This window comes from Amblyraja radiata, chromosome 13, assembly GCF_010909765.2.
Source record: "Amblyraja radiata isolate CabotCenter1 chromosome 13, sAmbRad1.1.pri, whole genome shotgun sequence".
Lineage (NCBI taxonomy): Eukaryota > Metazoa > Chordata > Chondrichthyes > Rajiformes > Rajidae > Amblyraja > Amblyraja radiata.
In genome coordinates, this window is record NC_045968.1 from 38,898,660 (window position 1) to 38,916,229 (window position 17,570).

The 17,570-nt window shown below is 43.4% G+C and overlaps 2 protein-coding genes across 3 annotated transcripts in view; one reads left to right on the forward strand and one right to left on the reverse strand.

Annotated features, from left to right (window-relative positions):
* The window catches only part of med12l (mediator complex subunit 12L), a 586,849-nt gene that overhangs the window by 440,097 nt on the left and 129,182 nt on the right, over positions 1-17,570 (reverse strand). The window lies entirely within an intron of this gene.
* LOC116979899 (P2Y purinoceptor 14-like) lies at positions 5,335-10,768 on the forward strand. The gene is made up of 2 exons (XM_033031834.1): positions 5,335-5,461; positions 8,912-10,768. Exons 1-2 carry the CDS (start codon positions 5,368-5,370, stop codon positions 10,003-10,005), a joined length of 1,188 nt encoding a protein of 395 aa, XP_032887725.1. The 5' UTR covers positions 5,335-5,367; the 3' UTR covers positions 10,006-10,768.

The window sequence follows — 17,570 nt, forward strand, 5'->3', positions numbered from 1 at the left end:
TTCTTCCCCCCCCACCCCCCCACACAAGACACACAGAGATTCACTCAGCAGGTCAGGCAGCATCTCTGTAGGGCATGGAGAGCTGACGTTTCGTGTCGCCCTGAATGATCGATGGTGCTTTATTATCACACATACACACATACGGTGAACTTCTTTTTTTGCATATTGTTCAGTAATGTATCTCCATACTGAAGCACAATCCCTAATTAGTTCAAAGAGTATAGAAATAGACCGCGTGCAAGATAATCCAGGTTTTAGCACCATTTCAAAGTCCAGTCCAGTCCAGTTCGTGTGCTCGGACATCTGGAGCGGTGCCCGATCCCAGGCTGGGCTTCCTGTAGATCCCGATGACCATTGGGAAGTTAATTCCCATTATGGAGCAAGCGTTGTCTATCACTTTCAGCAGTCTCGTTCATTCTTCGTGTTTGAACAAACGATGGTTCAATGGTGCCTCATTTGTCACATGTGCAACACAGTGAAATTATTTTTGCATATTTACATATCTAACCATCGAACCAATCATGAACACATCGAACCAATCAATATTCCCTCCATCCTATATCTTTAGTTTAGTTTAGAGATACAGCGCGGTAACAGGCCCTTCAGCCCACCAAGCCCACGTCGACTAGCGATCCCTGCACATTTACACTATCCTACATACACTAGGGACAATTTACAATTTTACCAAAGCCAATTAGCCTGCAAACCTGTAAGTCTTTAGAGTGTGGGAGGAAACCGGAGCACCCAGAGAAAACCCAGAAAAATCCCGAGAACGTAGATGCTTTGTAGACGTCCTTAATCGAGGACCAGATGAAAGGGAACCGGAAAAAATTTAATAGGAATCTGAGGGGTAACTTTTTCACACAAAGGGTGGGGGTTGTCTGGAACAAGCTGCCAGAGGAGGTACTTGAGGTTGGGGCTATCCCAACATTTAAGAAACAGTTAGACAGATACATGGATTGGGCAGGTTTGGAGGGATATGGACTAAGCGCAGGCAGGTGGGCAAGTTTGGCCAAAGGGCATTTTTCCACACAGCATCACTCTATGACACCAATAGTCAGGATCAAACCAAAGTCTCTGGCTCAGTAAGGCAGCAACTCTACAGCTGCGCTATCGTGTCACAATCAGACCTGCAAAAGTCCAATAGAGATTTGGCAACATGCCAAGTCTCCTCAAGGATGGATGTAGAGGCAGTGGAGAGTTGTCATTGTAACAGCAGGGCCCAGGACAGAGATTCGGAGATGCGAATTCTGCGGACCTAGAAGCTGTGACTTTTCTGATACTGGCCCGCCAATGAAGATAGGTGCCTGGTCCCTCAGCTGAAGTTAACAATCAGCTCCTTAGTCTTGTTAAAGTTGAGAGCTAGGTTGTTCTTCTGGCACCACTCAACTAGATCACGGATTTCCTTCCTGTACTCTCTCATCATTAATAAACAATATTTCCTCCATTTATTCCATCAAATGCTTTCATGATATCAATTACTCCTGGTAGGTTTCCTCTCAACCTTCCAAACACTAGAATGTCATACATCATGAAAACAGGCCATTCGGCCCTTCTTGCCCATGCCAACAAGATGCCCCATCTACACCAGTCCCACCTACCTATATTTGTCATATACCTCTTAATCTTTCCTATCCATGTACCTGTCCAAATATTTTTTAAATGTTGTTATAGTAACAGCTTCAAATATCTCATCTGTCAGCTTGTTCCACCCTCTGTGTGGAAAAAGTTGCCCCTCTGGTTCCTCTTAAAAAGTTCCCCTCTCACCTTAAACCTCTGTCCCCTGATTCTTAATTCCCCATCTGGGTAAAAGATTCGGTGCATCTACTCAACCTACTCCTCGCGTGATCATATACACAGCTATGTGATCATCCTCATCCTCCTGTGCTCCAAGGAGTAAAGTCCGAGCCTGCCCAATCTGTAGCTCAGGCCCACAAGCCCAAGAAACGTCCTCGGAAATCTTCTCTGCACGCTTTCAAAATCTTTCCAGCTTAACCAGTTCTTTCCTGTTGCAGGGTGACCAAATCTGAACACAAATGTGCTGTAGGAAAAATAGCTTCCAATTCACAATATTTTTATTTTACTTTGATCTAAATACTCTTCTCCACACACACACATCACAATACCGTAACCTGATATAGCACAGAAGACTTCCGTTTTATGATGTCATGCCTTGGAAAATTAAACTTTGCAATTAGATTATTTTCCGCAGATGAAGTAATTGCACCCGTTTATTCCCAGTTTCATGTTCTTATATGAAAGCTGAAGCAAACGTTACAAATTCACCATTCCTTCACCTCCAAAAGAAATTATACCTTTTCTTGACTTTCAACGGCACATGTTTTTTTTATGTTGACAGCTTAATCACAGTTTCTTGTGTCTACATTTGATTAATTTATTTATGGTTTGTGGGACTTTGCATGAAGATTGGTGGATTCTCTTTGCCTTCAGTCACCATGTTTTGTGGCGCAGAAGCCGTTTGGAAGCTCCAGAGTACAAACACTGGGAGACACACAAGTACTAGTTAGGTCCCAGTGATAAATGCTGCAGCAACCTCCAACAGCACCAGACACAACATTGAAATAGTCGTGGAGTCATACAGCACAGAAACAGGCCATTCAGCCCAACCCGACCATGTCGCGCAAGATGCCCCATCTATGCCAGTCCCATTAGCCTGCATTTGGCCCACATTCCTCTAAACATATTCTATTCATGTTCCCGTCCAAACTCATTGGACATGTTGATCCCATATCCAAAGGTCTTTTGAGTTTTGTTATTGTACGTGTCTGAACAACTTCCTCTGACAGTTCGTTCCATAAACACACCAACCTCTATGTGAAAAAGTTGCCCCTCAGGTTTCCATTAAATCTTTCCCATTTCACCTTAAACCATCTAGATCTCGATTCCCCCGATCATGGAAAAAAATACATGATTTACCCGATCTATGCCCCTCATGATTTTACACACCTCAATAAGATCTCCCCTCAGTCTCCTTAACCTTATGGCCCAGCCTACAATGCAAAACCTAGTCAAATACCTTGTTGAAGTCCATATAGAGCACATCAACCATCAACCCTCTTTAGTGACCTCTTCAAAAATATCAATCAATTAATGATGCAGGATTTCCCCGTACAAAGCCATGTTGATTACCACTGATCAATCCCTGCCATTCCAAATGATCGTAACTCATCCTTCCCTTTTCTCCCCAACCCACCTCCATGTCCCGCTTGGTCTTGCACCTATTTCTTACCCCCCCCCCCCCCCCCCCCCCCCCCCCCCCCCTCCCCACCCCAGCCCTATCCACCTTCATTCACAGGAAGTCTCACATCTGGTGTCCTGGTGCCATCGCAACAACCTCGAGCTCAATGCTCTTAAAACAGTGGAATTGATTGTAGACTTTAGGAGAGTTCCCCCTCCCCTCACCCCACTCACCATCAACAACACCACAGTCACATCTGTGGAGTCTTTTAAGTTCCTGGGAATCATCATCTCCAAGGACCTTAAGTGGGGGGCTACCATCGACTCCACAGTCAAAAGGGCACGACAGAGGATGTACTTCCTACGGCAGCGGAAGAAGCACAATCTGCCACAGACAATGATGGTCCAATTCTACACGGCCATCGTAGAGTCTGTTCTCACCTTCTCCATCATGGTCTAGTTTGGCTCAGCCACCAAGCACGACACCTGGAGGCTGCAGCGAATCAGCAGAGAAGGTTATTGGCTGCAACCTTCCCTCCATTGATGAACTGTACACTGCAAGGGCCAGGAAGCGAGCGGGCAAGATCATCTCTGACCCCTCTCACCCTGGCCACAAACTCTTTGAATCACTTCCCTCTGGAAGGCGCCTCCAGTCTGTCAAAGCTGCCACAGCCAGACATAAAAACAGTTTTTATCCACGAGTAGTTGCTCTACTCAACAGCCAAAAATCTGTAGCCTCCCTTTGATCTGGTATTTTGTTGGTTCACATACTTGATCAATGGTGTTTTATCATTAATGTTTTATTATTATAAATGTTTAGTGTTTTCTGAGTAATTTGTAACTGTCACTGTATTTCATATTGTTACTTGTGGGCAGAGCACCAAGGCAAATTCCTTGTATGTGAATACTTGGCAAATAAACTTACTTACTTACTTACTTATATCACAGAAAATTAAATGAAACTTGTCTGGGGACTTACACATTCCAAAAAAATGGACACAAAGTGCTGGAGTTACTCTGCGGATCAGGCAGCATCTCTAGAGAACATGGATAAGTGATGTTTCGGGTCGAGACCCTTCTTCTGACTAATTGGGGGGCTGGAGAAACTGGGAGAGTGAAGAGACAGGACAAAGCGTGGCAGGTCATAGGTGGACATAGGTGAGGGGGTGTTCTGATAGGCAGGTGGTTAGAACAAAGGCCAAAGATTAAAACAGAAAGTGTGAGACAGAAGGAATGAAGAGTTGCAAATTGTGAAGCCAGAGGAAGGAATGCCAGAGGAGGAGGCGAGGGGAGAAATAGGTGTGTGTCCAGGTGGGGCACAGGGGAAGAGAGGTAAGGGGCTGTTGGGGGGGAGTTACATATAGTTGGAGAATTCAATGTTAATACTGTTGTGTTGTGGGCTACCCAAGCTTTTTGTAAACCCACATTCTCAGTTCCTTGTTTCTATAATTACCATATAACCATATAACAATTACAGCACGGAAACAGGCCATCTCGGCCCTACAAGTCCGTGCCGAACAACTTTTTTCCCTTAGTCCCACCTGCCTGCACTCATACCATAACCCTCCATTCCCTTCTCATCCAAATGCCTATCCAATTTATTTTTAAATGATACCAACGAACCTGCCGCCACCACTTCCACTGGAAGCTCATTCCACACCGCTACCACTCTCTGAGTAAAGAAGTTCCCCCTCATGTTACCCCTAAACTTCTGTCCCTTAATTCTGAAGTCATGTCCTCTTGTTTGAATCTTCCCTATTCTCAAAGGGAAAAGCTTGATCACATCAACTCTGTCTATCCCTCTCATCATTTTAAAGACCTCTATCAAGTCCCCCCTTAACCTTCTGCGCTCCAGAGAATAAAGACCTAACTTATTCAACACATTGCAATATATCCAAACAACTATATCTTCATTACGCCACAATGTTTAAAACATAGAAGTGATCTAAAAAATCAACAGAAATCACATTAAGTTTTCCAAATTGGTCCATTTTCTTTTGTGTGTGTGTTTTAACTCCCAATGTTGTAATGAACTCAAGGCCAGCTGAACTAAATTGCTTCATTGCACCATTTACTTCCTTTCTACTTAATTCTGGTTTGACAAACTGCTGAATTGACAATCATCATCATCATCATCATGAGAACTTTAAAAGCCCTTGCCCTGCACGAATGTATTCAGTTCAGCATTGCTGCTTCTCACTCCACGGGACTCCGTCCGACCCACTGGTGGACCATCGCAACCACAACAAAACTTCTCATTCAGGTGGGTGATTAGTTTAGTTTAGTTTAGTTTAGTTTATTGAAAAGCTTTTGTTGCATGTTAACCAGTCAGCGGTTAGACGATACGTGATTACAATCGAGCCAACCGCAGTGTACAGATACACGATAAAGGGAATAATGTGAATAACGTTTAGTGCAAGATAAAGTCCAGTAAAGACCAATCAAAGAAGGTCCAACGGTCACCAAATGGGGTGGACAGTATCTTAGCTCCGCTCTCTAGTTGTTCGTGAGATGCTTCGGTTGCCCTGATCACAGCTGGGAAGAAACTGTCCCTGAATCTGGATGTGAGTATTTTCACACTTCTGCACCTCTTGCTTGATGGAAAAATGGAGAAGAGGAAATGTCCGGGGTGCGACTCGGGATGAGAGGGGAAAAGCTTAAAGGAGATGTAGGGAGCAATGTTCTTTTTACACAGGGTCTGCAATTTTACGAGGGTCTACAATGAGGTAGATAGTAGTTCAAGACCGATCTCCAGCTGTTGATAGAGCGGTTTAGTTGATGAGTTACTGCCTCACAGTGCCAGAGACGTGGGGTCTATCCTGACTGTGAGTGTTGCGTGTACGGAATTTGTACGTTCTCCCCGTGACCGCGTGGATTTTCTCCAGCTGCACGGGTTTCCTTCCACATCCCAAAGACGTGCAGGTTTGTAGGTTAATTGGCTTCTGTAAAATTGCCCCTAGTGTGTAGGATGCAAAACTTGGATAACATAGAACTAGTGTATGGGTAATCGTTGGTTAGCACAGGTTCGTTGGGCTGAAGGGCCTGTTTCCACCCTGTATCTCTAAACTAAACTAATATGTAGGTGGGCTGCTTCGTATGTTTGCAGATGCCCCAAATCTGGTGGAGTTATGAATAGTGAGGAAGGTTGTCAAAGGATTCTGCGGGATGTCGATCAGTTAAAAATGTGTGCATGGAAATGGCAGATGGAGTTTAATGCAGATAAGTAGTAGCTGCACTGTGAACGGTTAAATGCACAAAGTAAATGACGGGACACAGAAGGACAATGTACAAAGGGATCTTGCAAACCAATAGCCCTCTGAAATTAGCAACACAAGTAGATAGAGTGGTAAAAGTGGCATTTAGCATGTATATCTTCATCGTTCAGGTGTTGGTATAAAAATCACCAAGTCTTGTTACAGCTGTATAAAACTTTGTTTAAGCCTCATTCAGAGTATTGTGTCTAGTTCTGGTCACCGCGTTTCAGGAAGGGTGTGGAGGCTTTGACAAGGTTCACTTAGTTTAGTTTACTGTCACTTGAACTGAGGTACAGTGAAGAGCTTTTCTAGTAGCTTGCTGAACAGTCAGTAGAAAGACTATACATGTTTACAATCAAGTCACCCACAGTGTATAGAGACAGGATAAAGGGAATAACGTTTAGTGCAAGATAACTTGGAAGAGAGAATATTAGCGATATGGACAGGTTGGATAAACTTGGATTTTCTTCTCTGGAGCATAGAAGGCTGAGGGACAACTTGATAGATGTGTATAAAATTATGAGAGGCATAGATAAGGTAGATAGCCAGACTCTTTTACCCCTGGTGGAATCATTAAATACTAAAGGGTAAAGTTTCTAAGGTAAGAGGGCAAAAATTCCAAGAAGATTTATGATGCAATTTATTTTACATATAGAGAGTGCTAGATGCCTGGAATGTGCTGCTGGAGGAAGTGGTAGAAACAGAAGCAACAGCATTTAAGAGCTGTTTAGATAGGCACATGCCCAGGCAGTGAATGAACGGATATAGACCAGATGCCGGCAGACAGGATTAGTTTAGTTGGCACAGACACAATGGGCCGAAGGGCCTGTTCCTGTGCAGTATTGTTCTATGCCATTTCTATTGTGAATTACCCCTTAGTGTTCGTAAAGAGGGAAACAATAATCAAAAACATTTATGAGTTAAAGCGTGACACCTGAAATCTACAACTCTCTACCTCTCTTAAGATATGAAACAGTGTGAACACCACAACCAAGCTTCTCCAAGTTCCATCATTCCACACCCGCAAAACCATTTTGTTTCTCAAGGACCATGAACTTTACTATCTAAACGTCCAGTTCAATCGTACCATAAGATTCCAATATGGCTATGAGGCACTTTACAGGTGGTATAGATGGTACAGGGTGATTTCACGAAAGGTCACTGGATCATAGATCCTCACCCACGTGGACGCAAAATTAAACTGGGGTACAAACGTCACTTCCGGTACATGTTATTGATGCTAGAAACGCGTACTTTCACACCCTTTAAAAACCGCGAAAACGGTCCGTTTTTGAGCTGTAAATAACTGTGCCAGTCAGGGTGACTGTGAGGCACAGTTATCTTACTTTAGAGTCCAGAAGATAAAGAAAAACAAAGGTAAAGACAAGACGGAGCTGAAGGGGCAAGAACAGCGGAAGTGGTTAGCAAACATTGGCCGTGGAGATATAAAGATAGAAAATATCGAGAATTATCGCGTTTGCTCACTGCATTTCATCAAAAGTAAGGCATGATGTTTTATCTTTATTCATTTGTTATATAAAAAGTTTTAAAAGTGAAAAATCCATCATTAAAATTGCAAAATCTTCCATGGTTCTCAGGTGGGTTTTAACATGCAAAAAGAAAATGCTTCTGAAGCTACATTTACCATTTAAATAATCGTAAACCATAAATGCGTTTTGAAATGAATTTTCGGACCGTTTTCGCAGTTTTTAACGGGTGTGAAAGTACGCGTTTCCAGCATCAATAACATGTACCGGAAGTGACGTTCATACCCCAGTTAAATTTTGCGTCCACGTGGGTGAGGATTTATGATCCAGTGACCTTTCGTGAAATCACCCTATAGTTGCTGCACACCAGCAGCGGAGACCCAGGTTGGATCCTGACTACGGGTGCTGGCTGTGTCTGGGGTTTGTACGTTGGCAAAGATGTGCGGGTTTGGAGGCTAAAGGGCCCTCTGTAAATTTCCTCTAGTGTGTAGGGAGTGGATGTGAAAGTGGGATAACATAGAACTAGTACGAACAGTTGGCCGCATGGACTTAGTGGGCCGAAGGTCCTGTTTCAGAATTAGGCCAGTTCCAATAACTTAGACAGCTTGCAGATATAGTTTAGAGATACAGCATGTAAACAAGACCTTTGGCCCACCGACTATAGATCACCTGTTCACACAAGTTCTATGTTATCCCACTTTCTCATGCACCCTCCACACATTTGGGGCAATTTACAGAGGGCCAATTAACCTACAAACCCGCACGTCTTTGGGATGTGCGAGGAAACCGAGCGCCAGTAGAAAATCCATGCGGTCACAGGGAGAACGAGCAAACTCCGCACATAGACAGCACCCAAGGTCGGGATCGAACCAGGGTCTCTGGTGCTGTGAGGCAGCGGCTCTACCAACTGTGCCGCCATTTGGATGGAGCAGATATCTTAAAACTAACCTATCATTCTGTCTTAATATTTAGATGTGTTGATGGCCGACTCTACAGCAAGCAATGAGAGTGCAACATGGACAAATACCTCCCACAACAACACTTGCCTATTACCCTACACAGTTTATCCATCATTTATGCTTATTGCATACTCCACCATTTGTATAGCTGGAGCCATTCTCAACTGCCTGGCTTTCACCGTATACTTCTGTCATATTCCCAGCAGCAATAGCGTCATCGTTTATTTGAAAAACCTGGTGGTGGCCGATTTATTGCTCGTTCTGTCTCTGCCGATAAGGATCATAGAGCTGAACGTCACGTTCTCTGTCGCATTCAGGAAATTCTACTGTAGTTTCATAGCTTCAATCTTCTATTTGAATATGTACTCGAGTATTCTCTTCCTCGGGTACATAGCTGGCAACAGATACCTCAAGATTGTGAAACCACTCAATACGTACTCTATCCAAAGACTCCGATCTGCCAAAATTCTCTCTGTAGGAACCTGGTGCACACTCTTTGCCCTTGGAATGTCTTATGTATTCCTGAAGGGGGAAAAGGAGGTAAAGACCAATTTGAAAACAGCTTGCCTGGAATTTAGAGGTGGTTTTGGAGTATACTGGCATATAACCCTTCACACTAGTGGTACAATCTTGTTTCTCTTTGTGTTAATAGCTCTCTGCTTCTTCTACTTTCAAACCCTGAAGCGACTGGAGAAGTCCCCGTCTTCGAGTTCAAGCAAGAAGCAAGTCAAGGCAAAAAACAACATTCTAGTTCTGCTTGTCGTGTTCCTAATTTGCTTTGTCCCCTATCACATAGTCAGGATTCCTTACATATTGAGTCAGATAAATGTAATCTCCAATTGTTACTGGAGGATGATGCTGCTCAACTTCAAGGAGCCCACCATTGTTCTGGCAACGCTTAATTCGTGCTTGGATCCGGTGATCTACTTCTTATCCTGCAAGGCATTTAGGTCGAAGTTGGGGCTGGATAAAAATGAAAGTGACAGCGATCCACCCGAAGACCGATCTTCACGTGCAAACGTGTCGCAAACTGTGCTGGACTCCTCTGACCACAGCCACATCAACAACGCAAATGACTGCAGTATTAACCTTGAAAAGCTGAACTAGGTTTCCATCCCGTGTAGGAAGGAACTGCAGATGCTAGCTTACAGCGAAGGTAGACACAAAATGCTGGAGTAACTCAGCGAGTCAGGCAGCATCCCAGGAGAAGAGGAATAGGTAACGTTTCGGGTCGGGACCATTCTTGTCTAAAATCTATATTCCTTACTAAATATTTTCTTTGATCATTTCCACATTAGCAAGTGTGGCCAGTGGGGAACACTGAGATCCGGGGCACTAATTTGTACTTTACGGACACTCAGATTCCTCTGTGCAGCAACATACTGTAGTCATTCTCCATCTCAATAAAATTCTGCTCCTGTTTTTCGTTTCAAATGTATAACCTCACAATTCTGCACATTATACTTCATCAGCCAATTTTTTTCCTTTCCCTTCACTTGCCATCTCTTTCCATAACTCACAATCTAATTTTCCATCTAACCATATATCGTTGAAAAATGTTGTATCATTTTGCCTCTTTCCTTCATTGGCAGTAGTTATGTTTCATTGTGGGATACAGCTGCCATCACCTATTGGTTTTGAGTTTGATTGATTGACTGATTGAAAGATACAGCATGGAAACAGGCCCTACGGCCGACCGAGTCCATGCCGACCATCGATCACCTGTTCACGTGAGTTCTACGTAATCGCACTTTCGCAGCCAATCTCTGCGCACAAAGGGCCATTTACAGAAGCTAATTAACCTACAAACCCGCACGTCTTTGAGATGCGGAAGAAAACCGCAGCACCCGGAGGAAACCCACGCAATCACAGGGGGAATGTGCAAACTCTGCAGACAGCATCCAAGGTCAGGATCGAATCCGGGTCTCTGGCGCTGTGATGTAGCGGCTCTACCAGTTGCACCACTGTGCCGCCCACTGGAGGCACAGACGGATCACAAGGCCCTTAAGTAATGTAGATGGCAACAGATAACTGTTGTGCTGCTGCAAGCAAGAATTTCAGTGTTCCTTTTTGGGACACATGACAATAAACCATTCTTGACTGTTGACTCTTGATCCCTGTGACACCCCACTAGCTACAGTTTGCCAATCTGAAAGTGATTCTCTGTATTGTGTTGGTCAGATAGCCCTCGATCCATAATGCATTATGCCTGGTGTCACTGGTTCTTACCTTGAACATTAACCTTTATCGTTCTGGAGCTTCCCCATGCTCTCTACATTTAAAACAGACCAGTGATATGATGAGATGCTTCCTGACCTGTTGAGTTACTCCAGATCTTTGTGCCTTTAGACTTTAGAGATACAGTGTGGAAACTGGTCCATCGGCCCACCGAGTCCATTTCAACCAGCGATCACTCCATATACTAACACTATCCTGCACACTAGGGACAATTTCTACAGAAACCAAATAACCTTCAAACTCACATGTCTTTGGAATGTGGGAGGAAACAGAAACACCCAGAGAAAACCCAGGCGGTCGCAGGGAGAACCTACCAACCAGGGATAATTTACAACTTTTACCTAAGCCAATTAGGTGAAATTAGGTAACTTTTACCTTAGTGTCTTTTTAGTGTGGGAGGAAACCAAAGAAACCCCACACGGTCACAGGGAGAACGTACAAAATCCATACAGTTTGGTTTTGTGCAGAACTCCTGACTAGGGGTTTTCGAAGAAGACAACCAACCAGAATTCAGTAGTGAAATGAAGTTGAGAATTTACAGCAACCTTAATTTAATAGCTGACACCATTAGAGGTCACATTTCTGACCTCTCCTTGTTTCGAGATAAACCCTGCATTATACCCACGATCATTCCAAAAGTCAATCTACCAAACATATCTTGGAAAATGTCTTCCTCTGATAGACCAGCTAAATATAGCTGCAAGGTCCCACATTTTGGATAGAAACTCATTGCAAAATCAATAGAAACCACTTTTCCCTTTTTACACTGTCTCCTCCCTTTTTGTCCTCAGCTGACAAGAATTCAGCTGCCTTCCTGTCTTAATGTTACCGCAAATGTTGCAGCACCATATCTTCATGAGGCATGAAAGATGATTGAATGCAGTATCACGGGTTACAGTCGGTTACTTTATTTCAACGATTTGGATGAGTAGGAAAATATTCACAAGACTATACGTAATAGGCTACCAGAATTAGGACATCATGTACAAGACATTGGTGAGACCACATCTGGAATATTATATGTAATTCTGCAAAGGGTGCAGAAAAGATCTAACCAAGACTGGAGGGCTTGAGTTATAAGGAGAGACGGCATAGGCTGTGACTGGTTTCCTTGAGCCTTAGAGGTTGAGGAATGATCTTATAGAATTATATATAATTATGAGGTGCATGGGTAAGGCAAATGATCACACACTTTTTCCCAGAGTAAGGGGGTCTAAAACTAAAGGGGAGAGGCTTAAGATGAGAGGAAAGATTTAAAGGGGACCTGACAGGCAACCTTTTCACACATAGGGTGGTTGGTTATGAAACGAGCTGCCAACAGAAGCATTAGGTGCGAGTAATATAACAATGTTTAAAAGACATTCAAACAGGTACATGGTAGACAAAAATGCTGGAGAAACTCAGCGGGTGAGGCAGCATCTAGGGTGCAAAGGAAATTGGCAGCGTTTCGGGTCGAAACCTGAAACGTTGCCTATTTCCTTAAAAAAGTATTTAAGGTGTTGCGCAAAAAAATGCTTGCACAAAGTGCTCACTTACACAATTAATATACACAAAGGGGTTATTTGTAGACTAATTTGTCCAAAGATAGACACAAACTGCTGGAATAACTCAACGGGTCTGGCAACATCTCTGGAGAACATGGATAGATGCATTTTTATTATATTTAATTTGTCCAATGTTATTTCCTCTTTCCATTATTAAATTCTAAAATTCACCCAAAAATGTTTACATTCTGGTCCCCGGGAGAGGGTGTTCAGTTTGTAGACCGTGGGCCGAGATGCTTTTTCGCTTCATTTCGTGACACACATCCCATATCTACCATATTTATAACATATTGTGTAAAAAATATTATAGGAATTATATCTGAAACTCGTCAAGAACAAAATTGGCACATATTTTTAAAATATGGAAAAAAACTCCAAAATGTTTTCAATTTTCCGAATAGTAATTGTCCAATCAAAGCACGTTTGATATTCAGTCGGACGCCAATTGACTAATCACACGCGTTGTGTCATGCTAGGTAGGCAGGGAGCCCACTGGGAACATGGCATAAACTGCTGATTACTGTGCATGCGCATGTTTGAAAGCGTTCAACTTTGAGGAAGACTCTGGATAAGAATACTTTGAATACCCAAAAGAACTGAAGTAACAATGTTCTCCAAAAAAGGAGACCGATCAAAATGATTATTATGAGATTGTAGTATTTTCATTCGTACATCAAGTGTACTGATAAAAACAAATAAAAATGCAATGTTTCTGTTTGTAAACTAGCCATTCATGACATACCCACCTATGAAATCAAACCGAAAGATTGGGAAAATAAATGATTATATACAGTCCAATTTTGCTGTTTAGTGTGTCAAATTTATTAATCAGTGAGTGAATGGCTTATCATTATGGTGTACTGGTGAATAACATGATGTACTGCTTTTGTGCTGGATGCTAGGTTTGTGTGCTTGTGTGTGTGTGCATGTGTGTGTGCGTGTATGCGTGTGTGTGTGTGTGTGAGAGGTTAATGGTGTAGCCATGACTGTAAGGGGGGGGGAGAGTGAGTAATAAGGGGCATGACATTTTGGATATGTTGGAACCATATTACCATTAAGCTCACATCTACACACACATGCATACACAAGTGTGCATAATAATAAATATGTTTGGCAGGTACACACATACACACACACACACACTACACATACACAAACACTGCAACATTTTTTGGGGTATTTTAGGTTAGAGGTAGTAACCTTCGTTTGAAAGGCACCATGGAGGTCTCGAACATAAATATAGGTTAATTGTAACTTAAAATGACTACTCATAGAGTAAACATGACAGTATTCGATTCTTTGTCATAATGTGACATTTACATCTGAAATGAGACATTTTCCTCTTAAAGCGACTGGAAGATGCCTTACAGGTCTGTCCCCCAGCCTGGCACTGCCCCAGTCACACTACGGCCTTGACCCCCACTCTGCACACTGGCAGTCAGTGGGGTTCAGTAAACTGGGGAACGCACAGGATCTGCCCTCACCCAATAATTAAGTGAGTTCAGGAGCCGGTGTAACCCGGGACCCCTGCGGCAGTCTCATTCGCCGTTCACCTCCAGTCGACTCTTGCCTGAGTTTCACCTTCTGAACTTGTTCCAAAAGTCACTTCATATTCCCAGCGTCCTCTCCCCGTAGATCACGGATTTCCAGACTGAAATTCCCGCGGTGAAGAGTTACCCATCCTGTGTAATTGCCGTAATAGTGTTCAATGTTCCCATTCAAGTCTCGGCACTGCCACAGAACCCGCTAAATAGAACGCCACACGGAATCCAGCTCCCCATAGAGTAATATACAGCTACCTATTATTGAGCACAAGAGGGCGCTGTTACTTTTTCTACTTAGCTTAATTAATTAGTGTGCAACTTTTTGCACTGATGAGTTATGAATTCCTTCTCAATGATTTTTTATCTAAATCTGTGCCAAATTGCAGGTAGATACTAGAGATGGGTCACAAAAGCTAAAATCCAGACACATTTTGGATGTTCGGTCCGCGGTCTATTGGGAACAACCACGCTGGTTGACATTGACTGCTGCCACTCCTCTTCCCAGAGAATAGCGCAAGATAAACAAGGTAAAATACAAGACACAATTAAAAAATGTTTGAGTTTTAGATTTTGAAATACAACATAGACAATAGACAATAGGTGCAGGATAGGCCATTCGGCCCTTCGAGCCAGCACCGCCATTCAATGTGATCATGGCTGATCATCCCCAATCAGTACCCCGTTCCTGCCTTCTCCCAATATCCCCTGACTCCGCTATCTTAAAGATAGCTATCCCTATCTAGCTCTCTCTTGAAAGCATCCAGAGAACCTGCCTCCACCCCCCTCTGAGGCAGCGTATTCCACAGACTCACCACTCTCTGTGAGAAAAAGTGTTTCCTCATCTCCATTCTAAATGGCTTACTCCTTATTCTTAAACCGTGGATCCTGGTTCTGGACTCCCCCAACATCGGGAACATGCTTCCTGCCTCTAGCGTGTCCAAACCCTTAACATTTTTATATGTTTCCATGAGATCTCCTCTCATCCTTCTAAACTCCAGAGTGTACAAGCCCAGCTGCTCCATTCTCTCAGCATATGACAGTCCCAACATCCTGGGAATTAACTTTGTAATAATAATAATAATAATAATAAATTTTATTTTCGGGCGCCTTTCAAATCTCAAGGTCACCTTACAAAGATTAAACAGAAGCGAAAAAAAACATATAGTCGGAAAAAAAAAATAATAAGGACATCATCAATACACAAATTAAAGATAGAAATCGCTCCAAAGACACAAAATCAAAAAATCAAAAAAAAAATGTGAAGAGAGAGCAGCGGCAGCTAAAGCGCGCCAGCGTCCACTCTCTCTTCCGACAGCCATCTTGGACACAGACTAACAAAGTACCTTACACACAGAAAAATCATCCCCCCACAGTGGTTACCACTGTGGGGGAAGGCACAAAAGTCCAGTCCCCAACCCCAGTTCTCCCAAAAGTCAGGCCTATTAAGGCCACCGCTGTTGCCTCAACGGAGGCCCGATGTTCCTGTCCGTTCTAGCTGGGTGGAGTTGCCCCGGCGTCAGGAGAGTCCTCACAGCGGCTGGGCCACCTTGAACGGCCGCTTCCTAGCAGGGGATTGTCGGCTTCCGAAGCTGACATGGACGCACCGAGGTGGAGCTCCCAGGCTCCCGATGTTAATGTCGGCGCCGCCCGCTCCGTTCCGCAGACCCGCAGCCCGGAGGTGTTGTTCTCGGCGGTCCAGCTCACCGGAGCTCCAGCGCGTCGATCCAGCGCGGCGACCCAGGCAAGGCATCGCCCGCTCCGCTCCGCGATGGCGCTCCAGCGCTGTGCCGCCACCGAAGCCGAGGTGCTGGGCGGTCCCCACCAGGAAACGGCGCTCCAAGCCCGCTGGTAGGCCACGAGGACGGGTCGACGGGCAGCCCAGAGAAAAAGCTGCCTCACCGACCAGGTAGGGACCTAGAAGTAAGGCTACCTCCTTCCCCCCACAATAAGAAGTCCATTTCTCCGAAAAAACGACGAACAAAACTAACTAAAAACCTCCTCCTCCTAAACCTACACTGCACTCCCTCAAATACAAGAATGTCCTTCCTCAAATTAGGGAACCAAAACTGCACACAATACTCCAGGCATGGTCTCACTAGGGTTCTGTACAATTGCAGAAGGACCTCTTTGCTCCTATATTCGATTCCTCTTGTTATAGAGGCCAACATGCCATTCACTTTCTTCACTGCCTGCTGTACCTGCATGCTTACTTTCATGGACTGATGTACAAGGACCCCCAGATCCCGTTGTACTTCCCCTTTGTAGTTCTGATCTTCCAACCTACCTCATTTTAGCCTCTGCCCTTTTTAAAAAAATTTAATCTGCATTTTCTCTATAATCAAGAGTGTTTTGTTGTCATATGTCCAAAAACGGAACGATGAAATTCTTACTTGAAGCAGCAGAACATGTGTAAATATATTACTCTGTAAAACCCATAATAAACAACACAAAAGTTTAGTATATACATATAAGAAAATAAACCAAACAGACTAATAAATGGACAATAGTAACATTATATTCTGCACTCTGGATATTTTTCTCGTTACACAACCTGATGTACTTGTGTTAAGCTTGATTCAACTATGTATAATATAATTTGACGATAGCACGCAACCAAAGTTTTTCACTGTACCACAGTACATGTAACAATAATAAGCCAATACCAATACCAATTCAAGGAGGAAACAAACTGTGGGAAATTTTCCGCTGAAGTAGGCTAGTTTTTCTGTAAAACATAGGAATTAAAGGGTGACTAAACATCCAAATGTGCATAAAATGAGTAATCAACAGCTGTATGTTAATCAGAGATGACTGGTAGAGGAATCATCTTCACTTTTGCTAACTGCAGAATCACCAGCACGTGAATGGAAGAGATTATATGGCAAGGATCAGTTGATTGAGGCAGTATAGCAGTGGAGTAGCTTGAAGTATAGTAAACCCTCGTTATAATGGACCATAGGAAAGGGGATGGTGTCCGTTATTGTCGATTGTCCGCTCTGAACGAATAAGGGATTCGCTCCAACCAGCTAGCAGTCACTCCGTGAAGATAGTTGTTGTTTTCAATTACAAATGGTTTTAACAGCTAAAAATGTGCTTTTGTTGCTGCAAGCTAAAAATACCAAAGGCTGTTAGTTACATTGTTTAATTGAGTTAAGTGTCCATCGGATCGATTGCCATGCCTTGTCAATTTTAATTGCCTCCACAGTATAACCAGCAGCCTATGATCTTAAAGAGACAGTTCGCTATAACAAAATCCCATCATAAACGGCTTTGACATTCTTCGCTTTTTAATTATATGGTCCTCTCCCTGGCCACAGAACCATTTGCACATATTGTGCAATGTACA

Bases quoted from the DNA above. Each gene is read 5' to 3' on its own strand.
- LOC116979899 (XM_033031834.1), top strand. From the start codon at position 5,368: ATGTATTCAGTTCAGCATTGCTGCTTCTCACTCCACGGGACTCCGTCC. The intron at 5,462-8,911 runs GTGGGTGATTAG...CTTAATATTTAG, and splicing joins CAACAAAACTTCTCATTCAG to ATGTGTTGATGGCCGACTCT.